General features: G+C 38.9%; 1 protein-coding gene and 1 pseudogene across 5 annotated transcripts in view; both read right to left on the bottom strand.

Moving 5' to 3' along the window:
* Nucleotides 1-26195, bottom strand: part of MYO3A (myosin IIIA) — a 245594-nt gene that overhangs the window by 10315 nt on the left and 209084 nt on the right. For 3 of the 5 annotated variants that reach the window (XM_072825306.1, XM_072825305.1, XM_072825308.1), the window contains 2 exons: nucleotides 25311-25455; nucleotides 5933-6039 (listed from right to left, as the gene is read on the bottom strand). The exons of 1 other annotated variant lie outside the window; for it this stretch is intronic. In XM_072825306.1, the coding sequence (XP_072681407.1) occupies nucleotides 5933-6039; nucleotides 25311-25455 (252 nt within the window). The remainder of the gene's footprint in view (nucleotides 1-5932; nucleotides 6040-25310; nucleotides 25456-26195) is intronic. One more of the 5 variants, XR_012030791.1, reaches the window with a different exon arrangement.
* On the bottom strand, nucleotides 1746-3402 carry LOC140633085 (protein ARV1 pseudogene; annotated as a pseudogene).

Genomic DNA, 26195 nt, shown 5'->3' on the forward strand with positions numbered 1-26195 from the left:
GGTACATTATGGCAGACACAATCTTACATTCCTTTTGGAAATACACTAACACTAACTACTTACTTACAGGGCTTCACAAGGATGGAGGAGGCAGTCAAAATGCAGAAGAGAAAAACAACAACCCCATATCCCAGTAGCCAAACTACCCACCCTTCCTACCTACCTATTAGTTTAGGGAAGATACTCTTTATTAGAGAGAATGACCACAAGCAGGGAGAGGGGCAGAAGGAGAGGGGGAGAGAAATAGAGAGAAGCAGACGCCCCACGAGTGAGGAGCCCCTGCACGGGGCTCCATCTCTGGACCCTGAGATCATCCCTAGGCTGAAATCAAGGATCAGATGCTTAACCAACTGGGCCACCCACACGCCCCTGAAACGTTGCTATTTTCGTTCCAGAATCAGAGTGAGCTGAGCCTAAGAAGTGAGCCCGAGAAGCCCAAGGAGGACCTGAGCTGAGCACGCACACCCTGTTGTTTCAGCATGTGGTGCCCGCTCTGCTACTCAGATCTGTGCAGCCATCAGCAAGGTGACTCAGGACCAACAGTTTGCTCAAAAAATGAGTAACAAAACACAATCACTTCAAAGGTCCTGCCAGTTTTATTATTTTCTCCAGTATCTTCCCTAAACTAATAGGTAGGTAGGAAGGGTAGGTAGTTTGGCTACTGGGATTCAAAGATTTATTAATCTTTAAAAAATAGCAATGTTTCCTAGATGTAAGAGACTAAGAGCATCCAATCATAGAAGAGAGCTGGTATTGATTTAAGGCAGCCAGAATGATCACGGAGAGAAGTGACATCCAAGGAGAAACAAGAACTACGGGAACAGGTAATGCAGTTGGGTGCACAGCTGTTTGTGTCAGGAGGTGCAGGGACATCACCCCCACGGCTCTGCAGGCCCAGAAGGGAGGACTGTAACTGCAGCCATGGGGCGTCACTGGTGAGCGAGTCCCTGCCTTCACAGAGCTCGTAGACTGGAGGGGAGAGGCAGACAGGAGAGGAGAACACATATATTTACAAGTGCTCTGAAGACCATGAAGCAGGGCCAGGTGAATACAGGGATGGGTGCTACCTCACACATATGGGGTGCCTGGGTGGCTCAGTGGTTGAGTGTCTGCCTTTGGCTCAAGTCTTGATCCTGGGGTCCTGGGATTGAGTCTCACATCAGGCTCCCCGCAGGGAGCCTGCTTCTTCTTCTGCCTATGTCTCTGCCTCTCTCTCTGTATTTCTCTCATGAGTGAATAAATAAAATGTTTTAAAAATCTAAATAAATATAATTATTTTTGCTCAGTACAGCGGCCTTGGGTCATCAAGAAAAGGTTTACAATCTGCAGTATATTTTAGAAAGAGTTTCATCAAAATCATTTAAAATTATAGAAGGTGGGGTTTTTTGAAACATAGATCTTTTATTGCACGTGAATCATGAATTCCTGTTCCTCTTTCAGTTCAAATGCTTACCGGAAGTGGTCTATAATGTATAAATCCTCACTTGTTGCATTACCTTATTCCCTATAGCAGCATTCCCTGTGTCTGTGGGTATCTCTATGTGGTTTGGTTGTTTCTTATATGGGGAGGGGGAGAGGCATGGCAGTTTTGGGGGGCTTCCAATGACATAACTTTCTTTTTTAGAAACTGTAACCAAATCTTTGCTTAATTTTGCTCAACAGAAATGAGGTGCTTGGTTTATATTTTAGTCTTCTCTTTTCTGGATGCAGTTGGCCATGCCACAGATAACAAAGAATACAACTCTTCAAAACTCTTGAGAGTTACAGATGGCACAATCACTTCCTACATTCCATTCCCTCCTCTGGAAGAAATAGACCATGGTGCTTTCTATCAGTAAGCGGTGCAAGATGGCCAAAAGGAGAGCTTTCAGAGGTCACTCTATTTGCCTGAAAATTTGATGTAAGGACAGATACTTTAATGAGTCTGAAGCACAAGGGTGTGTTGTTGTGTTCCCAAATGATAGCTGGAATCAGAGTTTTCCATAACTAAATCATAATAATGCTTTCAGCAGCAAAATGAAGTTGAGATTTTTGTTTAGTTTTGTTGTTTTTTCTGCTGTCATCAGTCGTTCTACCCATAGGAAAGTAAAAATGCCAATAAAAAAGGCAGTTTGTTCTAGAGAAGCAATTGCAAACCTTCTAGAGACATTCTGCTCCTTGGTATATCTAATAAAGTCATCAGGATCACTGTTCTGGTTTGAATCTTGAAGCCACCACCACCTTAGGTACACTTCAGAAAGCAAACAAAATGGGCAGAGTTTTCCATTGCATGTTTATTTTAATATTGAAAAGAAGATGTCTGTAGGCCTGGGCTTTGCATAAAATAGCATTAATCAAGATGATAACAGGAGAAGATGTGATGTATCTGTCTAGATGTATCTGTCTACTGGTTTTATGGAGGATTTGCGGGGTTATCTTTAGCACTCTATGGTTACAGTCTTGATACAATTCTTTGGCCTCTTGGTTGCATTTGATGTACCTGTACAGGCAGGAGGCCAAAGCAGCAGTAGAAATGGCTGCCACCCTGTCTGTATCCCCTTGCCTGGTTAAAGCCAGCTAACATTCCAGAAAGTGTTTTCCTGGCTAAAGGATGTGAGTCCCATCATAGCTATAGGTTCCACTATGTGTTAAGCCCCAAATTTGGGTACGGGCCAGATAAATATGAACACATGGTGTGTTGTCACTTATACTAATATTCTGGTTTTCTGTGCTTTATTTTTCATTGAAGCCACAGATTTCAAGACATAGGGTTATAAAAAAGATTCCCGTCATTAAAATTAAAAGGTATTAAACCCTTTACATTCATTTAAAAAAGAAGAGGACAAAGGCAAAGTCAAAGTCAACTTTTTGAGGGCAGGGACTCATTTGTGAGGCTCAGAATCTGCTGCATGATTCTGAGAAGGTGGTTGTCAGTAACAGGCACTGCACCTAATTTCAAGCTCTTATAAATTCTCATATCGAGAATGGCATCTGTTGGTGAAGCCCTCATGGTCAATTGTCATTTCAGCTACAGTTAATAAAGGTCACTGAGCATCATTTACCACTTATTTCAGGGTTAATAGGGAATGTCTGGTAATTTCTAATCTTGTTCTCTGCTCTTCTTTCTATTTAACTACATGAACAAATGTCAGGCTAGTTGCTTCCTTTTGGGGTGGGCAGTGTAGAAAAAAATCTGTTATCAAGATTTTTATAAAGCAATAGTCAAATGCAGCTATCTGGAATTTTTGCTTCCTTGATTTGCTTCTAATTGTATTTTGCTCACATTTCACTGCACTCATTTGTACCACAGATATTTACTGTAAGCCTATTATGTGCTAGGCTAAATGCAACAGGCAAACTCCTTGACCTTACAGAAACCACCTTGACCACTCTTTGGCAGTTGTATACTGGTGACAACTTCATGGTGACATGAAGTATGGGCCACCTAGGGAGGACACAGGAAGAGCTCCTTTGGGATTTGGGAGTATCAGGAGGGCTTCTTGAAGAAAATGACATCTAGGCTGGGGGTATTTTGTCCCCATGAGGTGAGAATAGAAAAAGGAAGTGGGTTGTAGGCTGAGGACAGAGCATGTCCAGGGACAAATGCCTACAGACAATGTGAAGAACAGGTACAGGCCAATGAGAGGGAATGGCTGGAGTAAATAAATGTCAGGAGCTGAGGCTGGAAAGGTAAGCAAGGCCCTGATGTTGGCCAGCCCTTCTATCATAGGCCACTAGGAAGTAATTACAAGGCTTTCCATCAGAGGGGTAGCATGACTAGATGCTAATTTTAGAAACACTATTCTAGCTACCATGTGAAAGATGCATTAATGGGAAGGGGAGCAAAACAAGAGAGCAGTAAGAGGAGGGATAGATGCAGAGGAGGGATAGATGCAGAGATATCACCTGGAATTGCTGGCCAGGAGGAGGCTGTGGGCAGAGGAGGTGGAGAGAAACAGAAATTCAGGAGATATTTAAGTGGTAGGATTTTGGATATGGAAGATAAGAAAGAGGGAAGAGTCAGGATAATATTCTGATCATTGGTTTATGAATACAGCCAGTCATTCATTCACAAAGACCATATATCACACATTTCTATTTATATGAAATGTTCAGAATAAGCAAATAGAGGGACGCTTGAGTAGTCAGTGTTTGAGCGTCTGCCTTTGGCTCAAGGCGTGATCCCAGGGTCTTGGGATCAAGTCCCATATAGAGCTCCCTGAAGGGAGCCTGCTTCTCCCTCTATCTGTGTCTCTGCCTCTTTGTCTCTCTCTGTGTGTCTCTCATGAATAAATATATAAAATATTTTTTAAAAAAAGAATAGGCAAATAGAAAATAGATTAGTGGTTGCCTCAGGCTGGAGGGAGGGGATGGAGAATGACTGGGTATGGAGTTTCTTTTTGGGGTGAGGAAAATGTTCTAAAATTGATTATGGGGATGGCTATACAACTCTGAATATAATGAAGACTATTTAATTGTATATTTTAGGTGTGTGAATTGTATGGAATGTGACATAATAAAGCTGTGTGTGTGTGTGTGTGTGTGTGTGTGTGTGTATGCCCATGTACATCCATGGAGAGTACGTAAAATAAACACTAGCCAGTTTGAGTCTGAGTCTGGAGCTTTGGAGAGGTCTAAACAGAGATAAAGATTCAGAAATTGGTAGTAACTGAGGTCATGAGATTGTCCAAAAGTAATGAGAGGAGAAGAGAGCCTAAGATTGAATGCTAGGCAACACCAAGGAGGATAGGAGCCTTCCAAAGACACTGGAAAAAAACATCCCCAGAGAGAAAGCAGGGCTAAGACTGACTTGGAAGTCAAGTGGGAGCTCCATTTTCTGCCCAGAAGCTGGGAAATGTAATTTCAATGGATGGGAAACATTCTCTGGGTGAAATGGGGGCATAGAGAATCACTGTTCCTTCCCTGTGGCAGTGGGAGTGGAAGAGTGGATAAGTGTTGCAGAAGGAAGGACCAGCAGGTACAAAGGACTCAGGAGCATGCCAGGTAGGCACTGGCTGGCAGGGTTTTAAGCAGTAAGCTTAAAAGTTAGTAGGCATGGGGGCCTTGAGAGGGGGCCCCAAGAGTAGTCTGGGGTCCAGTGAGGAAGGCCTCCGCAGCATCTGGACTTTATGTGGAAGGAAGTACTGGACTATTAGAGGGATCAGTAAGGGAGAAACACACTCACAAGACAGTTTAAAGAAACATTCTGGTAGGGTCTGGAGCAGCTGAGATAAGAAGCCTGAAATATTCTGGGTGAGGAATGATGATGGTCTGAAGTAGAGTGTTGCCCATGGGGTCAGAGGCAGGGCATGAATTGGAGTGAGTCCTGGCCAGGAAAAGCCACACTGTAGGTGACAGAGGAGATGTCAGGAATGAGAGAGGGCAAGATCCAGGAAGCCCCCCAGGTTCTTGGTCTGGGTCATCAGTGGTTGATGGTGACACTCACAGATAGCAGGAACAGGAGAGGAAGGGCAGGTGGGCAGGGCTGGTGCCAGGGAGCCCTCCTGTTGCACATAGGGAGTAAGCAGGAGCGGTCAGTCAGAAGACTTGAGTGCAGCTAACGACCCCGGCAGCTCTGCAGTGCCTATCTGGGTCTGAGTTCTGACCAGTGAGATGAGGACACCATCTTAAGGGCTATTCACAAGATGAGATGTCACCTATATGTGAAGCCCCTCCGTCTAAGCCTGGAATTTGAAAGCTGCTCAAGTAAATGTCTTCTTCTTCCTCTTTCCCTTTCTTCTTCTTTTCCTAAAACTTGACCTTTGACCTAAGGTCCCTCTGAAGAGCTCCTTTTATGATGCACTTCTCTTTCTGGTTTGGTATTTGCACCTCAGCTCAATTAACGGACCAGCAGAGAAGACTGCTAGAGGGCAGGGAGAGGCTGGGACCTAGAGGAAGAGGAGTGTTAGCAGTTGCTATGGCTCTCATCTGATAAGAAGAGTGAGCCACTTACATGTAGCAGATAATAGTATGTGGAGTCCTCAGGGTTATTTAATGTTTTGGGTTTCCGGGGCCGTCTTGGGGGTCTCAATATTTTTGGCTCTTCTTCTTTAGAGATACCTATAAGAAAGGTGATCATAAACAAGTTTTCAATTACAAAGACGATTATCAAGCAATGCTTTCCTTTGGGGGTAAATAAGAAATTATATACATACAACTGGGGCTTAAGCTTGGAGAAAGAGGAAAGTTCTTTGTTCCCCCAACCACCCCTTATCATATTCCTCACTACATGTTCCTTCTGCTTGTCTAGTAGTGTGGGGCTTTGAGAGATAAGGGAAAGGAAAGAAGGGGAAGAAAAAAATGTATAGTTTGGTAATGTGGAATAGCGTACAGAAGTTCAGAGGATGATAGGGAGACGAGTTGGAAGTGCTAGAAAATCCTTAAAAAGGGGTTTTATGCCAACATTTAAGGAAGAGTTAATACCTATTTTTCTCAAACTATTCCAAAACACAGAAAAGGAAGGAAAACTTCCATAGTCATTCTATGAGGCCAGCATTACCCTGATACCAAAGCCAGATAAAGATACCATGAGTAAAAATAACTACAGGCAAGTATCTCTGATAAAGATGGATGCAAAAATAACCAACAAAATATTAGCAAACTAAATCCAACAATACAGTAAAGAAATCATTCACCATGATCAACCCAGGGATTTATTCCTGGGTTGCAAGAATGGTCCAATATTCACAAATCAATCAACATGATATATCACATTAATAAAAGAAAGGATCACCATATGATAATTTCAATAGATAAAGAGCATTTGACAAAGTACAACATGTATTATTGATAAAAACCTACAACAAAGTAGGTTTAGAGGGAACATACCTCAACATAATAAAGGCCTTAAATGAAAAACCCACAGCTAATATCATCCTCAATGGGGAAAAACCCAGAGCTTTTCCTCTACACCCAGGAATAAAACAGGGATGTCCACTCTCACCACTTCATTCACTATAGCACTGGAAACCCTATCCTCAGTAATCAGACAACAAAAAGAAATGAAAGGCATCCAAACTGGCAAGAAAGCAGTAAACCTTTCACCATTTGCACGTGACATGATACTCTATATAGAAAACCTGAAAGACTTCACCAAAAAACTGCTAGAACTGAAATATGAATTCAGTAGTCACGGGATACAGAATCAATGTACAGATATCTGTTGCATTTCTCTACACCAATAATGAAGCAGCAAAAAGAGAAACTAATAGGAATCAGTCCCATTTACAACTGGACCCAAACCAGTAAGATATCTAGGAAGAAACCTAACCAAAGAGGCAAAAGACATGTACTCTGAAAACTATAAAACACTGTTGAAAGAAATTGAAGGTTACACAAATGGAAAAACATTCCATGCTCATGGATGAAGAACAAATACTGTTAAAATGTCTATACTACCCAAAACAAACTATACATTTAATGCAATCTGTATCAAAATACCAATAGCATTTTTCACAAGCAATACTAAAATTTGTATGGAACTACAAAAGACCCTGAATGGTCAAAGCAATCTTGAAAAAGAAAAGTAAAGCTGGAGGCATCACAATTCTGGACTTCATGTTATATTACAACCCTGTTGTGATCAAAACAGTATGGTATGGGCACAAAAACAAACACATAGATCAATGGAACAGAATAGAGAAATTAGAATTAGATCCACAACTATACAGTCAATTGATCTTTGACAAAGCAGGAAAGAATATCCAATGGAAAAAAGACTGTCTGGTCAACAAATGGTGTTGGGAAAACTGGACAGCAACATGCAGAAGCATGAAACTGGACAACTTTCTTACATTATACACAAAAATATATTCAAAATGGATTAAGACCCAAACATGAGATGGGAAACCATTAACATCCTAGAGAAGAACATAGGCAGTAACTTCTTTGACATTGGCTGTAGCAACTGCTTTCTAGATATGTCTCCTGAGCTAAGGGAAACAAAAGCAAGAATGAACTATTGGGACTACACCAAAATAAAAAGTTTCTGCATAGGAAACAACCAACAAAACTAAAAGTCAACCTACAGAATGAGAGAAGATATTTGCAAATGACATAATGGATAAGGATATAGTATGCAAAATATATAAAGAACTTATAAAATTCAATACTTAAAAAATGGATAACTCAATTAAAAAATGGGCAGAAGACACGAATAGACATTTTTCCCAAGAAGACATACATATGGCCAATAAATACATAAATAGATACTCAACATCACTCACCTTGAGGGAAATACAAATCAAAACTACAATGAGCTATCCCCTCACACCTGTCAGAATGGCTAAAACCAACAACACAAGAAAAAACAGGTGCTGGCAAGGATGGGGAAAAAGGGGAACCCCCATACACTGTTAGTGGAAATGCAAACTGGTGCAGCCACTCTGGAAAACAGTACAGAGTTTCCTCAAACAGTCAAAAATAGAACTACCCTATGGTCTAGCAATTGTACTACTGGGTATTTACCCAAAGGATACAAAAATACTAAATCAAAGGGATACATGTACCCGGATGTTTACAGCAGCATTATCTACAATAGCATAAGTTATTCAAACAGCCAAGAGTCCATCAATAGATGAATGGATAAAAAATATGTGGTGTGTGTGTATATATATAGGAATATTAGCCATAAAAAAGAATGAAATCAAAAACAAACAAACAAAAAAAGAATGAAATCTTGCCATTTGCAATGATGAAGGTAGAGAGTATTATGCTAAGCAAAGTAAGTCCACTGGAGAAAGCAAAAATCATATGATTCCACTCATATGTGGAATAGGAATTTAAGAAAAAGAACAAACAAGCATAAGGGGGAAAAAAAGAGAGACAAACCAAGAAATATATTCTTAATTATAGAGAACAAACTGATGGTTTGTTTGAGGAGAGGAGGGTGGGGGAATGGGTGAAATAGGTGATGAGGATTAAGGAGTGCACTTGTGACGAGCACCAGGTGTTGTAGGAAGTGTTGAATCACTATATTGTACACTTGAAACTTTTACTACACTGTATATTAAACTAACTGGAATTTAAATAAGAACTTAAAAAAGGGTAATATGCTCATAGAATTTTGCTGTGATTCCCCCAACCACCAGCCTTATACAATGACCCATCCATCCAAGCCCTGCAAAATCTCTACTCAAAGGCCATCTCCTATGTTACCCCCAAACAAGAACATTACTCATTTGCAGGCTTGACTTCCTTTGAAATGTAGAACCTCAAACTATTAGAATCGTCAGACTTGACTTGAAAAACCTTCACCAAGAAAGAATAAAGTTTGTCATCTTTTTCTGGTCTTTTTTGTCAATATAGCCAAGTTCTTATACCTGTAGCAATGTCATTAAAGCTTCTGATGCTCTATATACTTGGTTGTTAGTGTTTGTCACAAGTGGCTTTACATTTACAGAGCTAATGAGCCTCTAATGAAGTATTCTTGTCTGTTTTTCATGATTCTTGACCACTGCATCCCCTGACTACATTTGTGCAGAAATGCCTGTTTTATGGATACATCAGGATCAGGGTGGGAGCAAGGTATGGGTGCTTATTGGAGAATGACTTACATTCAAGTTATATCTGAGCATACATTTGTTAGCTGGACTTTAAAGGCAGTAATAGATCATTATTTTGTATAATAAAGGGGAAAGAATGATTCCTAGCCTCGATGTAGAAATACACAGAGAAACTGAATTTCTCCAAAGCACACTAACCAAATCAAGTCAAATAGAATGAAATCAGTGAATATTTATACTATGTGTAAACAACCATGACTGGTAGTGCGAATCAGTTTCAGCCAGGATAGAGACTCACAGATGTCCAACTTTCTGGTCTTATGCCCAGTCCACTAGGTGAACATACTTATCACAACAGTATTCACATTCTCACAGAATCCAGCTCATTCATTTCAAAATCTATAGGAAATTGCTAGATGACAAAGATAGATCAGCTAGCTAGATGTATTTTATAGAGGTATAATACATGGAACAATGCTAATCAGAGAAAACCACAACAATCATACAATCTTTTTTTCGAATAAGACAAAAGAAAATGAGATCTTTGTTAACGAGACCATATTAATAGAGATTAGTAATAGACAAGTAGAGTAGAAGCACTTTTCCAACCAATCTCTGGCGATTCGTCTTCTGTTCCCTCTGTTCCTCTCCATGGGAATAGAGGAGGTGGAGGGAATTCAAGTATCTGAGCCCTGTCGAATCCTGTCCAAGATTGTCAAAAGCACAAGGAAAGATGGTAAAAGCTAGATTCTTGCCATTACCGCAAATACTGGTCTTTTATTTTTTTCTTTCTCCTTCCCTAATCATCTCTCTAAGTGCTGATTATTAAACAGCTTCTATGGCTCTTGCAAAGTCTCATCATTTTAAAATGTATTGCTTATGCCCACTTATGTTATTCATTTGAAACTGAATGGCAAGAAACATACACATATAATATGAAGTTTTTACGGTTTTAGGAGCATGAAACTGACCTCTGACTAGATTTTACCTTGACTTTAATGTTAAAGTCTAAATTACAATATCAGCATATCACGGTTGTAATAGAAGTTAATTAAGCTGAAGGTGGCAAAGAATCTGAATAAGGGCCAGGAGAGTGGAAAACAAAACTGATTCTGGCAATAAAGAGAATCTTGCTCTTGTCTCCGCTGCCTCATCAAATGTTCCCCATTCAATCTCATTTCTATCACCTAAACTATTGAAACTGCCTCTAGAGAGTCAAGGGTGATTCACTTTATTGACAAATACAAGGGCCCTTTATCTGTCCTTCAATGGCTGCCTTCATCGTTTAACATTATTGACTACTCCTGACCTTCATGATGAGATTTCTGAGGGGAGATCCCTTATCTTATTTATCTTTGTATTCCTGGCACTTAAGGATATGCTTGACATATAGTCACTGTTTAATAAAATTTTGCTGAATGAGTTAATAATCCCTTTGCCTCCTGGACTGAATCAATCCTCTCTTTGTTCCTTGCACATCCCATGGTGTACTCCATGCTGATGGCTTCCTGATACAAAGCTCAGGTTTGATGTTTTCACCCCGCCAGAGCTCCTGCTCCAATTTTTTCTTCCCTATTGAGTACTTCCATCTCAAACTCTAAGGCTCAAATGAACCGGTGGTCACTTTCCTTCTCCATGTAGGATTCTGTGTATCACAAGCTCCATAGCATGACACCATTATGTCTACCTCTACCCCAGGCTCAAAATATTGATATCACCTTTGTCTTATCCCACTTGCTCATTTCCTATAAACAGACAATCATCAACTTCCGCCAATTTTTTGATACATGCTTTGAATGTCTAATACTCACCCATCATTTCCTTTTGTCTACCATGGCTACCACTCTGGGCTAAACTGCTCAGTTAATAACTTTGGCAGAGACTTAATCTGTTCTCCATGCTTCACCTCACAAACAAAGACCAGATTTTTCTTCCTTACCTATCATTTTAATTATGAAGTTTCACTTTTCAAAAATTCATTGTTTTCTTTTCTTCTATGATTAAGGCTAAACTTCTCCTAAATCCAGATTACTTACAATCACAGCAGTTACAATTTTATCTCCCGCTTCCCCCTGAAATGAACCATCTCCTTTGGTCAGTCTACTGGCCTCACTGGAACCCTGACACACCATGTTTGTAGCTATAATTTTGCTTATTCTCATATTCTAATAGACTCACTGAAATTTTTTTTTTAAGATTTTATTTATTTGAGAAAGAGAATGAGCAGGGTGTGGGGAGGGGGCTGGAGCAGAGGGAGAGGGAGAACAGGCCCTCCACTGGGCAGGGAGACTGATGAGGGGCTCAATCCCAAGACCCTGGGATCTTGACCTGAACTGAAGGCAGATGCCTAACTGACTGAGCCACCCAGGTGCCCTCTCACTATCTTGAGCATCTTCACTGCCTGTCTCCAGTACCAGTTGTTTCACCAAGCTCTCACTGACTATCCAGTGATCCCCCTCTCAGGGAGCACCAACAATAGTACTCACATGCTATACAGATCATTTGAAGTGAGTTATGTCCCCTCAAAATTCACATGCTGAAGACCTAACCCCTAGTACCTCAGAATAAGACTATATTTGGAGAAAAGGTCTTTAAAGTGAAGTGACAAGGATGGGCCCTACCCAATATGTGTCATTATAAGAAGAGATTAGGACACAGAATCACACAGAAGGAAGACCATGTGAAGACACAGGGAGAAGACAGCCATCCACAAGTCAGGGAGAGCGGCTTCAGAAGAAGCCAACCTTGCCAACACCTTGATCTTGGTTTTCTAGTCTCCAGAACTAGGAGGAAATCAATTTCTTTTGTTTAAGCTACCATCTGTGGGATGTTGTCATGCAGCTGTAACCAAACATATAACATCTAACTATTTTTACCTGTGATTTTTTTTTTTATAGTCGAGCCATAGGTTTCTGAGTGATACAGCTCACGACTGAGGTTTTGACGTTCTCCTGCCTCTTCATGGTTGTTCTGCATGTGGTAGGTGTTTGGAGATGCTAAGAGGTTAGATGGACTCCATTTTAACTCAGAGACACAGCGGTAAGTGAATTTTGTTAACTGGATCACCACTGTTACTGTCCATAGAAAAATAAATTCCCGATGCTTTCAAGATAAGTGTAAATAGAAGAACCAACAAAACTCTCGAAAGAGAACGCAAGGACTTCATGAATGATCTAGAGGTATAAATGTCTTCACCAAAATCCAAAAGTCATAAAAATGTAGACATATTTGGCTATTAAAAATAGATAAAGACCTTAATATGGCAACAAAGTCAGAAGACACATGATTTGGAAAACTATATTTACAATACAGAGGACAAGTCAAGGGATGGTATTTGTAATGCATACAAGGCCAAGCAAATTAATATAAAATACAGACCAGTGGAAAAAAAGGGCAAAAGGTTAAAATAGGTAGTTCAAGACAAGCAAATCCAAAAAGTCAGTAAGTATAGGAAGGCACCTGAGCTGGCTAATAGGCAAGGAAATAGAAGTTAAAATAATGACAAAATATCATTTCACTTTTGGCACATAAGCAAAGATTAAAAGAAGGATAACAGCACTGTACAGGATGCCAGAAAAAAGTATGTTCTCACAAACTATTGAAGGAAATGTCAATTATTAGGGCTTTTGGGAAAGCAGCCTATCAAAAAAAACCCAAACATACCTTTCAACTCAATAACCCTACCCTGGGAACCTATCTTGCAAAACTAAAATCCTGGCATACCAGGGCATCCTCAAAGATGTTTACTGCAACATTTTTTACAGTGGCAAAAATCTGAAACAGTGAGTATCTAGAAAGAGAGAAAAGTTTACATAAATCATTGATACCCATGTGAAATATTATATAGCCAGTAAAATGAATGAGTTATAGCTGTGCCAGCTGATGTGCAGGGATTCCTGCTAAGGAATTGAAGGAAAAAAGCCAAGATATATAGGTATTTATATTGTGATCTTATTTATATAAAAACAATGACAGAAATCTCTGTATGTGTATGTATGCATAAGTGTATGTGTGCAGATCTACAAAATCCATGAAAGAATACATGCTTTATGATTAGGGTTCTCTTGAGGGGTGAGTAATGTGGGCTGCAGATGGAGAAAGGGGGAAGGAAACAGGAAGAAAAAGGGAAAATAAAAAATATTTCCTTTATGTAAAATTATAAATATGCACGTGGGTATATCTATTTTATAGAGATAAAACGTAAAAAAATGTGTTGAATTTTCAGAATTTCTGTTTATTTCTTGTATCTTGAAGAATCTGCTCTTGTGTTAGTTCACTGACTTTCTTCTTTCACCAGGATAATCCGAAACGGAGGGCTGAATGTTCTTAAAAGGTGTCTCACTTAAGATATTGCCACACAAAGTGGGCAGCCAGTAAGAAAATTATTGATGAATGTGTTCAACAGGGTCTGATTGCATTTAAATTAAATTTCCCCAGACTATTTTGTATTTTTGAAGAGCAAACTTCCCCTGAGTTTATCAGCATACAAATATTCCAGAAAGGCAAGCTGATTTTGCCCTCTAAAATTTTGTTCTTTTTGGGGGAGTGCAAACACGCTCTGCTAATGTCATTCTAACCCCTTAATTACAAAAGTGACATAAACATTTGTAATCCCATATTATCAATGTTGTCAGTAGCAAAATAAGGTTTGTGACTATTTTGTGTGATGTGCATGATAAATATTAGCTTGTAAAGGTTATTGCTACATTAAATAGCCAGAAGGTAAAATATTTATTTATTTATACTATGGGTTCTGATAATTTCGGTGTTTCAGTTTACCAGAAATGCACCTTTCTTTGAATAATGAAAGGACAAACAGCTCAATATTTTTTTATTTGGAAGAGAGCATAAATCTCATTGGAAATACTTGCTTTAGAAAATTATATCTCAATATTATTCTCACTTTAATGGTAATTAACATTCAGAGGATAGTCTGCATAAGGATCTCATCTAAATCAGTTATTAGCAGAACAGAAATGCACTTATGTTAGTGTCATAAATCAGATATTAACAGATCAGAAATGTGCTTATTGTAATTTTTTAAGAAATCAATTTTTAAATTTTTGGTAAATTTCCATTTACTGCCGTCTGTGAACTTTCATCAATACAGTTGGGCTACAGGAAATCTTAGAAGGGAGGAATATTCATTTCTGCACATCAAAGGCAGGATTTGTGCAGTCAGGGATGCAACCTGCCTTCCAGAAGCTGTTGGTTCTGCCTTTTCATCTCATCTGCCCTTCAGCCAGGCCAGCCAGTCTGGAGGAGACTGGATTCAGGTTCTGAACTCGTGGGCCAGTTCAGTTCTACTCTGCTTCCCTCTGCCTTGCATGGCACACAACTCTGGAAACATTTTTCATCTCTCATGGTTGCCCTGAATTTGGGCACTTGCTTTGCTCTATGCTCTGTCTGTGTTCTTTTGAGTATACCTGAGGTGAAGGGTTGTAAGGGGAGGTGTTTCTCCTCTTTTGAGTGTCCTTCACACTCTGGGGATGCCTTCCCATTCCCTGAATCTGACTCAGAGGCTCCCTTTGACCTCAAAAGGCAACTACTGGCCTCCATCCCCATTTGAACGCTCAAGCAATTTTTTTGGCTCATTCTTTTCTACCCTAGAGCCAATTGACACCTTGAGCATGGGCTTTTAAGCTTTTTGCCACTCTCTGATTTGGGTACATTGCACTAGTATCAGGAACATTGAAAACTGAGCATGTGGTTTTTAAATTATACTACTCTTAGATTTAGGTAGGGTGCTTCACCGCCACCCCCGCCCCCCGCCCCCAGCCTGCTCCTCATGTCTACTCTAGTTATGTCACAGGAGAAAACAGAGGAGAATAAGGCCACTCTGTTTGTGGGGGGATGAAGAGACATGCCCTCTAGATTATCATTTATCTCTTGGACATGATCACTAAATATCTGCCACCTATTGCTGGCATCTCTATTGGGCAGAGGTATTGGACTAGAGTCCTCAGAGGTAGTTTTGTTCTAGTCATGGGGTTGGTTATGTCCTTTCTCCCAGCCCTCTTGCATACTCATGCACAATCACCAAAGCAGGGCACCCTAAGAGAGGCATATGAGAATACACACAGTGATACTGATGGAATCTCAAGAGTGCCTTCTGTGCTGGGGATGGTGGACCGTCATGCTGAACTAGAAGCATGTGTCCTGTGTGTGAGTGTCCACAGGACTATGGATACAGTCATACAACAAAATATATGCTTACCTGCCTAGAGACCTAGAGAACCATATGTAAGGCCCCCTAATTACAACTTGGTTGGTTTGGTTTTTTTTTTTTTTTTTTGGCTGTTTTTCAAGATCATATTGATCTTAATCTATCTGAAAAATATCTGAGTATATAGCCTGAAATGAAACCTATGTTAATTTTTCCCAAAGAGTCAAATTTTAGAAAATAATTTATTGACTGTTCAGCCATTTTCTCAGATTGGTTTCTACCGAGGTGAGACGAAATATTCTAATATTTTTAATAAAGCCTTTACTCCTTACGAGAGCCTGTCTGGAACAGAGCATGGCTGGAGGAAATGTCAAGCAAGCTTTCAGTGACCGGCAACAAAAATGACATATCTGGAGATGACACTCTCGTCTTACCCCACATCACTGTGGAAGCTTTGTACCAGGATGAAGTACCATTATTCAGATTCTTAATCTTATACAGAAGTAGACTCTGAAGGTAAAAATCAGTGAGAGAGAGTCCTTTCTACTGGAGAGTGAGCACCTAGTTCTCACTCAACCAGTCCGTTTGACTTTTCTAGAGCTTTCTGCATAGATGCTCTTGTTAATGAACTGCCATGTGAGGTTAAGCTGATTATTTACAGTATTCAGATTCTAATTCTGTAATATTTTATACTATAGTTAGATTAGCTAGCAGTTTGCCAAGGTTATTCTCTGAAAAATGAATTTTAGGGGCTGTTAATATTCCATCTATGAATGTGTCATTACTTATTAATCATTTTCTTATTGTCTCATTTCATTTTTTGCCAGTACATAAATTTTTCTTTTTCAGTTGTTTCCTTAGGCTATGTCCCCATAAGTGGGTTTATTGGGTCAATGATGCAAACTATTTCCTTTTTTTTTTTTTATATTGCTAAATCACTTTTCAAAACATTGACTCTACAGTCTTACCAATAGTGTTTGAGAATAATTAAATTAGCACATTCTTATCACTATTAAATATATTTTATCCTTGTCATTTTGATAAATAAAAAACAGGAACTTATTTTAATTTGTATTTAAATTAGGGTGATCATATATATGCTTATTTGCCATTTGCATTTGTTCTTCTATAAGTAAATCAATGTCTTGTGCCCATTTTTCCATTGGGGGGTGTTAATATTTTTCCTAATTATTTATAAGAGCCCATTGTGCAATACACATGTTAACCTTTTCCATTTGTTCTAAGTTTTTCATCCAGTTTGCATTTGGTTTTTTAACTTCTAAGATGCTTTCTAATCTCTGGAAGGTTTTAATGCTTATCTAGTCCAAAGATAGCACCTCTCTTCTTTCTAAGTCCTTTTATAACTTCTTATGTTTCATCCTTTCTCAAGCAGAGGTTGTGAAGACTCAGTTCATATCATTTGATTGTTTTGGGTTTATTTCTTACAATGAAATCATTAATGTATCTGGGAAATATTTGGGTTTTCAGCCTGAAGTAAGATTATCTTATTTCTTCTCTCCACCTCAGAAAAATTTTAAGCATTATCCATCTATTTCTTATGGTTTTGCTGTGTATCTTTTTGTGACAGGTTTTTATAGATACCAGGGTCAATTTTAGGGCTACCCTATTTCATTAATCTGTGGTTGATTTTTATAAGAGGTATATGGTTTTCATTATTATAGCTTTATATTATTCTTTTTACTATCTAAAAAAGAAAATCCTCATTTCTAATTATTCCTTTTTCCTGAAATTTACAAATGGTCTTTAGGAACATTTTCATAAGTTCTAAAGAAAATCTCATAGACATTGAATGCTGTTTTCTTTTTAAACCTAGAAATTAATTATAGAATAGTTATGTTTACAGTATCTTATGTTCCAATCCAGAAACACAGTGTATTATACCATTGTCCACATGTTTTTGTTTATTTGTGGTTTTCTTGCCAGCTTTATTTCAAGATCCACCCCCCTGTTTTTGTTGTTGTTGTTGTTATTATTTCCAATGAACTCTTTTTCCAACTTTATAGGAAAGGATATCCATTTTTCTATTCACATACATATCCCTGGTGAATTCTATTGTTAATACCAATCATTTGGGTTCATTCTTTACATTTTTTAATACCAACATTCATGTTGGTATTAATACCCTAACAACTTCTCCTTTTCAATAGTTATGCTTTTATAGAGACTTTTGTTTCCTGTCTTATTACATTCGGTAGAATTCCCAAATCATGGAAAAAAGTGTTTTCATCAGCATTCTTATCTTAATTCCACTTTCTACTGGAACTGCTTCCAGTGTTTTACAGTTAATGATGATTTTGGCAATTTAAAGAATCTACTTCTATTGCTCATTGACTAAGAGTTTGTCTTTTCATTAGGACCAGGTATTATTTTATTGAAAACTATTTCAGGGTTAACAAGATGACTTTTTTCTTTTGACTTTTTGATACTGTTACATTAATATGTGCTCTTAAGAGATTCTTTTAATGTAATATTGCACTCAATTAGTCAGAATGGCACTTGGTTTTACCTCTAAATCTCTTGAGACTGACTCATAGCTTTCTTCCTTCCTTCCCTCACCTCTTCCTTCCCTCCTCATCCCTTTTTTCCTTCCTTCCTCCCTCCCTCCCTCCCTTCCTCCCTCCCTCCCTCCCTCTGCTGCCTCATTCTCTTCCTTCCTCTTTTCTAAAATGTTATTTGTCAGACTTAGGTTTCAGGATATGACCTTCATAAAATAGGTAGTTTTCACTTTATCCCTTTTTTTCTCAAACAGATTACATAATGTAGGAATTATCTGTCTCATGAATTTAAGATGCCAATTGCCTAAAATATTGAGTTCTTGTCAACTTTTCTTTGACAGGCATATCATTATATTGACTAATTTCTTTTCAGAAATTTATGTTCCAGCTCCAAATTGTTTTTGTGAAATTGATTGATTTATAGTATGATAAGATTTCAGTATTATCAACTACACTTGTTGTAATGTTCTTACTTCTAATTTTTTTTGTGTGTATTCTTTTGAAAATAGGAATTTATTTTACTTTCAAATTATTTTTAAATGAAGCTATTACCTTAGTGTCATTTAGGTATTTGGTCTATTTTTGTGTTATTGTAGTTATTCTTTTTTCTGTTTTTCCTGGTGTTGAATAACCATTAATTTACTTTAAAAATTTCCCAAGTTATATTCTTTTTTCATTATTTTCTCTCAGTTAATAACAAAAACATTTAATGATATGAATTTTCCTATGAGTATAGACTGCATTCCATTCATAGTTTTTCTATGTGGCTACTTTCATTTTTATTAATTCAAAATAATTTATAGCTTTAATCATAATTTCTTTAGATTATCTTATTGATTTTTATTTTGCTCATTTGTGCTTTTCAACTTTTTAAAAAAGATTTAATTTATTTATTCATTAGAGACACAGAGAGAGAGGCAGAGACAGAGGCAGGAGGAGAAGCAGGCTCCCTGCAGGGACCCTGATGCGGGACTCAATCCCAGGACCCTGGGATCACGACTTGAGCTAAAGGCAGATGCTCAACCACTGGGCCACCCGGGCGTCCTTTTCAATTCTTTTTTTAAAAAGATTTTATTTATTTATTTGAGAGAGAAAGGACACACAAGCAGTATGGGGGCGGCGAGAGGGACAGGAGAGGAAGAAGCAGACTCCTTGCTGGGGAGGGAGCCTGATGCAGGGCTCCATCCCAGGACCCTGGGATCATGACATGAGATGAAGGCAGGTGCTTAACCGACTGAGCCACCCAGGCACCCCTGTGTTTTTCAATTCTATCTCAATTACATTATGGTTAGGAAATGTAATCTGGTTCGATTTTGATTTGTGTAAGTTTGTGGACTGGCCTAGATGTCTAGTTAGAAGAAACAAAAGAGGTTGAGGAAAGGAGAGAGCCCAAGAAAGAAGCAAAGGGCAAAGGAAAAAGATCAATGATACTCAATTCTGTGAAGAGCATCAGGTGATGTATGGAAGTGCTGAATCACTATATTGTACACCTGAAACTAACATTATGTTAAATAATTGGAATTTAAATACAACCTTAAAAGAAAGAGCAATTTTTAAAACTATACTAGCTATTTGGAAAAAAAGGGTATTATCTCTATAGCATATGAAATTATAAATATATTAAACATGTGTTGATTATATTATTGTATAAACTATGCTATATAATTTATCTTTGAATTGATCTCATGTAGCTAAGTAATATGGTGCCAAAATATATAAAGAAAAATTCAGTTTCCAGTGTTGCTAATATTATTGTTTTTTTTTGTGTGTGCATCTGAATCAAAACTTAAAGGGAAGTTGGAGGGGGGAGAAGTATATTCATTACTCCTGCTTCTATATTAGCTCCATGTCCTCTGTAGATACATGTAGACTAGATACAAAGTATGGAATGAGGGGTAATAATTTGAGTGTAGCTGTTTCCATCAAAGGCCAAATGTTTCATCTGAACTAATTCAGTTAATTCATCAGAAATCCATAATTCAGAGTGTAAATTTATGAAAGGTAAACTGTTTCATACGATTAGTATTTAATATGTAATTTAATGATTCTCACTGAATCATTTATTTACTTATTATAAATAAAGTCACTTAATTTTATATACTGACTTGTTTTCTTAAGAGACTTGGAGAGTTGGTATTCCTTCTTATGAAGAAAGAGGGATAGCAAATAAACTCAGGAAGATAAGCAATGGGTGGGAAGCAATATAATTTCTGAAATCTCTTTACTTTTCACTTTTAATGAAAAAATAATCCTATAAAATATATAACCCCACATTATTTGAGCTACCTGGCTTTCTCATGAATGTAAGCACATTTATAGATACAGGTGGTCATATATTCTTGGTAGTTTGTAAAATGCATTTCTAGGTGCCAGCATTACAATGGCATTACAATGGTAAGGTGATAGGCAATCCTAAAAACTACAGCAGATCAAATCTGCATCATAATAACTAAGTATTAAGGGTAATTGCATGAGTCTGAATGCCATTAAAATTTAGAAATAAATGGAAAATTGTGATTTTTTTCCTCCCCAACATTTATTCTCAAAGCAACATAAAAAACATTTGTGTTATATACACTGTGTGTGTGTGCATGGCAAGGGACTGCTTTGATCTAGTGTTGAATTTTCTTTTGATGTTATGTAAATGAAGCATGAGAATTACAATAGTATCCTTATTTGTTAACCTTGCAAACCGCTAAAAAATTACAGCCTGTTGGATAGTCATACTTTCTTTATAAAGGAAAGAAAGAGAATGTGCTTTTGTGTTACCAGAATTTATTTGTCCTGCAATTAATCTTTTTTCTTCTCTTCACAATGGTCAAAACAAATTGCCAGGTGTACCATAATTAAGAAGAAAAACATCCCCCCAAAAATACCATTCAGGGAGACATAATGCACTGTCATTGTATACTTATGAATAATGAATGTCATTGTATACTTATTGCGATCTATGATCCAACAGCCACACTCTAGTTATACATATCCTATACCAAGTTTCTCTTAACAAAAATGCAAGTGCAGTTAGCACCTATCAGTTTCAATTTATGATAACTATTATCAAAACAAAGATATAAAATAAGTAGTTCAAGTACTTACCTTATTTTATATTTTAAACTTCGTAACTAGCTGCTCAGTCTTCATTTGGACATTATTTTACCTTGACGCTTGTGTACATTAAAAAATATGTCTCACAGAAAGAGAAACCTTACAGAATAAGGTTATAGCTTGTTAAAATTAACTTGAAAAAATTAATTATCCAGGCACCTGGGTGGCTTGGTCAGTTAAGCATCTGCCTTCAGGTCAGGTCACAAGCCCAGGGTCCTGGGGATGGAGCCCTGCATTTGCATCAGGCGCCCTGCTCAGCGGGAGTCTGCTTCTCCCTCTCCCCAACCCCTCTTCCTCTGCTCCTGTGTGCGCTCTCATTCTCTCTCTCTCAAATAAATACATAAAATCTCAAAAAGAAGAGAAAAATTTAATTACCCTCATGTGCTGTGTTTTCTAGGGCTTTCTTTAGAACAGGTTAGAAGTTCTCCCAGGCCACTTTACAGAATCCAGCTGAAGCTTACTGAGTCTTACCAACAGAGTTCTGGGTAGCAAGTAGTTGAAGATGCCTATTGGTTTTTGACAATGATGACAGAACTAAAGTTTCAGGTGATGCTTAGGCTTATTTTAATGATGGAATTACTTGTAAATGAGCTTGATTTTGGTTTCCTAAGTGAAATTTTTCATGGGGAGGCACAGTTTGCCATGAAGGTCAGTATCCCAGGGGTGGTCGGTTGAATCTGAGCTAACAGTGCATCAGCTGAATCTGCCTCAGCAGGTGAGGGCAGCTGCTTGTACTGTGGGGTGCCAGATTCTGCATTACTAATTCTGATGATCTTCTATATATTATAAGAACCTTTTTTTCTGGGGCGCCTAAGTAAGGCAGTCAGTTAAGAATCTGACTCTTGGTTTCCACTCGGGTAGTGATCTTAGGGTTGTGAGATCAAGCCAGGCTCTGTGCTCAGTACAGAGTCTGTTTGAACTCTCTCTCCGTTTCCCTCTGCATAACCCATCTCACCTCTCTCACTCTAAAATAAGTAAACACATCTTTAAAAAAAAAAAGAGAATCTTTTTTTTTCTGACTGGAGGGGTTTAAAATCAGATAATATATACAAATCAATAAACATTTAAAGAATGTAATGTTACATTTTTTTGTTATTGTAAAAATCATACTTTCAAATCTTCACTGGTCACTGTACTTTATTATATTGTAATTCCTGGGGGAAATTAAGCAGTGTTCTGTCCAATTAATAAGCAGTTGCTGAATGTCTACTGTGTGATGAATGTGTGCCAGGGTAACAGAAAAACGAGTATGGAGTAGTATATGAAACGGTCCTGCTTGCATAGGGTTGGAAATCTATTTGAGGAGGACAAAACCAATCTACACAAAATAACTTTGAGGATAAGTAAATGTTGACTATGGTACTGATAATCTATTCCCTCCAACAAATGTGCACCTGACTACTTGTGTGAAGTTTGTGATGTCAGCAAGTGCATGAAGATACCTGGGAAAATCACTAGAGCTTGAGGAATACAGAATGGGTGGCGGGAATTCTTGGCTTCAATGTTGTTAGAAGATTGGCAAACTCAGGTTGTTTTATAATGAAAGTCAGAGTCTAAAATTTAGCCTAGAGTTTGCCTATCCTGAGGTAAAAGAAATACATCCTAAGGTACAATAATAGACCTAGAATCATTGTAGGGATTGAATAGTGACAAGTGACCAAGCAATGTCTGGCCCAATTTGTGACCTCAGCTGGAATTCTTTAAACAAATATATGTGATAAATGTTCATAGGCTATTCAATAATTTTTTAAGAAGTTGCATATATCATTAAAATATACGAATATAGATTATATCCAATGATAAATCCTAGCAGATGTTATAAGTGAAATTTCGAAAAATGTAGCATAATGATTATTTGTATCCCCTTTTCCATTTGTATTTATTATAACATTAAAAAACATTCTGGTGAATTTAGTAAGTAATTGTCAATGCATAAGAAATTCAATGGATATTTTCTAATTCCCTTCTTACTTGCTCTGTCATTCTATATGACACCCTAGAAACCTTCTTCCTGGGCCTTCTGGGGTACTGGGCTTCCTGGTGTTCTTCCCAGCTCTCTGGTTGCTTCTTCTTTGCTGATCTGTATATGTCTGAACTCCTGATCTAGGCTCTCTTTTCTCATGGCCAGTGGACTTACTGAATGATCTCTTGGCTTCTGTTGCTACACACTTATCCACCTGCCTACCTGACAGGTCTTCTACCGACTAACCTTTGCTTCGGACTGTTCACCTTGTCAGCCACCACTGCATCTGAACCACCATCATCTCTTTCTGGCCTTCTGTGTTTATTTGTTGTGCCATCAATGAATGCAATGCAATCAGAATGATCTTTCAAAAATGCAGTTGTCTACAGCATGGTTGAATTTTCAGTGTACAACGATTCAGATGTACAAAAATGCAACTTAGTTTTCCTAAAAGTGAACTTAACGTTTACCTCTTAGTGCTCATTTCCACTTTCTAGTGTTACATCATTATTTTTTAATTATTTATTTTAGAGAGAGAGAAAGACAGAATAAGTAGGGGGAGGGGCAGAGGGAGAGACTCTCAAGCAGACTTATATACACTTTTTATTAAACACACACACACACACACACACACACACACAAACACACACACAGAGTCCCCAAGATATTTAAAAGTGTGAGTCATAGCAAAACATCAGTAGCCGCTCCTCCCTCCCTATCTACACCCTACCTAGGAAGATCACCCCCCACCCCACCCCTCCTTTCCCAATAAGCACAGGGCTGAGCTGCTTATACAGGGAACACTACCTGGCTTCCTGTGCTTCTCCTATATATACTACCAGCACCTCCCTGCCCCATGCTCATCAGGTGCAGCCATCAAACTAATGGGTACCTGGGCTCTGACTTGTTAAGTTGCTTCTTAACAGCAAGGGGTTCTGGGCCAGGGCCTGAGGGCAGTGGTGGTAGGAAGGGCCAGAGAGCCACTTTTTTTTTTAAAGTTTCATTGTAGCTTTTGACTTGAAAATAATATGGCAGGATAACTGACCGAAACATTAAGATATTTTCCCTTCAATATCAGACTAGTGGCCAAGCTCATCTCAGTATTTTCCTGCCTAAGGGATTTTCCAGAAGTTGGATGAGGTGAGCAGTATTTATCGGCCTTTGGCAAGAGCCAAACTCCTTGCAGAGGTGCTGCCAGGTGTCCTGGTGGGGGTGGTGAGAGTGCGAGGTCTCCAAAGAAAGTGAGGGAAAAGAAGTACAGATTCTCCCAGAGAGAGGTCTGCAAGGCCCTCAGTGGCTGCCCCCACTGGGGGAGGTGATAAGGCTGCAGAGAGGAGGGCTACCTGGAGCACATGTGGACCAGGTGAGACTCCCAACTTGACGGTTTCCAGGTGTCCCCTGCAGGTAGGGGAGCACCACAGCTCCCGACTTGGAGGGGTCATGAGGCCAGCAAGGAGATGGGTGTCCCAACAGTAACTTTAAGGGCAAATAAGTAGTGACCCCAGGCTCAACCTGATCCTTTGGTAGATACATAAGGCTTCAGGGCCTTTGCACAGCCTTGGGGAGAGGAAAGCCTGATAAATACTGAGTCTGAATTCCATACCAGAGTGTGACTTAGGTTGATCAGAAGAAAATTTAGTAATGCATTTGGGTTTGTATATCCGAATGAAGATCTGAACCTTCCATATTCTACTTAAGGTGGCAGACATTGGCAAAGGGAATAGATATATTTTATTTTTTGCTCCCTTTTATCAAACCTGCACCCCACCCCACTCCCCCAAACTCCATCCCTCTCTATTCCCTTCTGGTGCCATATACCAAGTTCTAGTTAAAGAATATATAAAGTAAAAAAAAGGAAAAAAGAGAAGAATTAAGTTAGAGAAAGTAGGAGGTGTGTGGAACATTCTGGAAAGGCTTTTATCTACTTAGGAGAAATGGGATGAAATGAAGGTTCTCCCCCAAACAGCTGGAACATAGTCATCTCAAATCTGCCATAGAATAAAGGTGAGAAACTAATAAACAAAGGATCTGGCACTGCTTTTCCCTTCAGGGAGTTCTAACTCTACTGATTTTTTTACCTGAAAGGCACTGCTGAGAAGAAACTCGTCTATTAATTGGCTTATGAGGATAGACACCCAGATAAAGAGGCTTCAGTTGCTGTGACAAAATCATTTCATTCAGTTTTTTCTGCAGAATGAAATATTCTTCAGATAACTTTGATATCTAAAAAGAAGGTCATGTGTCAGATTAGATCAAGGAAAAGAATTCAGAGGGCTCCACAGGTACCCCAGGGCCTGGTAAATTCCTGATTGCTGGCCCCTGGGACTCTCATGTGTGTCTTCTCCGGAAACCACCCTTGTCTGAAAACCCAAGGTCTGGAAAAGTCCTCACCTGACCAAGCCTCCCCCTCTGGGCTACTTGTACATCTCACATTCTCCATTTAAAACTGCCAAATAAAAAAATAATAATAATAAAAAAAATAAAACTGCCAAATAGATCATGCTACACAAAGTGTTAGTTCTGTCCTGATCAACTCCTCCTGGGGTTCCTGAGACCTGGCTTCTGTCCCCATCACTGCAGCAATTGCCAAGCTCTTTTAGTGTGCAGATCCCCTCTGTTGCCTTGGATTGTGTTAAGCCCCTCCTTTCCACTCCAGTGTTCTCAGTCTGACTTCCGGGCCACTCTCCTCTGGCTCTACTCCTTCCATCCGGCCCCTCTGACTCATCTATATCGCGGCTCTGGAAACACGGCTGTCCTGCTGGGTGGCAGGTGGGGCTCCTGTTTTCTGCCTCTGGCTTTGTCCCCATGGAGCACAGGATCTACTCCTGCAGCATGATTAGCCAGCTCTAGGGATATGACTTGGTAATTCTGCATCTCCTCAACACCTCTGATGCACAGCAGGTCAGGATTTGAATCCCCAATCTGGTCTTTAGCATGCGAAAACGTATGAACCAAGGAAAGGA

The sequence above is a fragment of the Canis lupus genome, chromosome 5 (genome assembly GCF_048164855.1).
Source record: "Canis lupus baileyi chromosome 5, mCanLup2.hap1, whole genome shotgun sequence".
Classification (NCBI taxonomy): domain Eukaryota; kingdom Metazoa; phylum Chordata; class Mammalia; order Carnivora; family Canidae; genus Canis; species Canis lupus.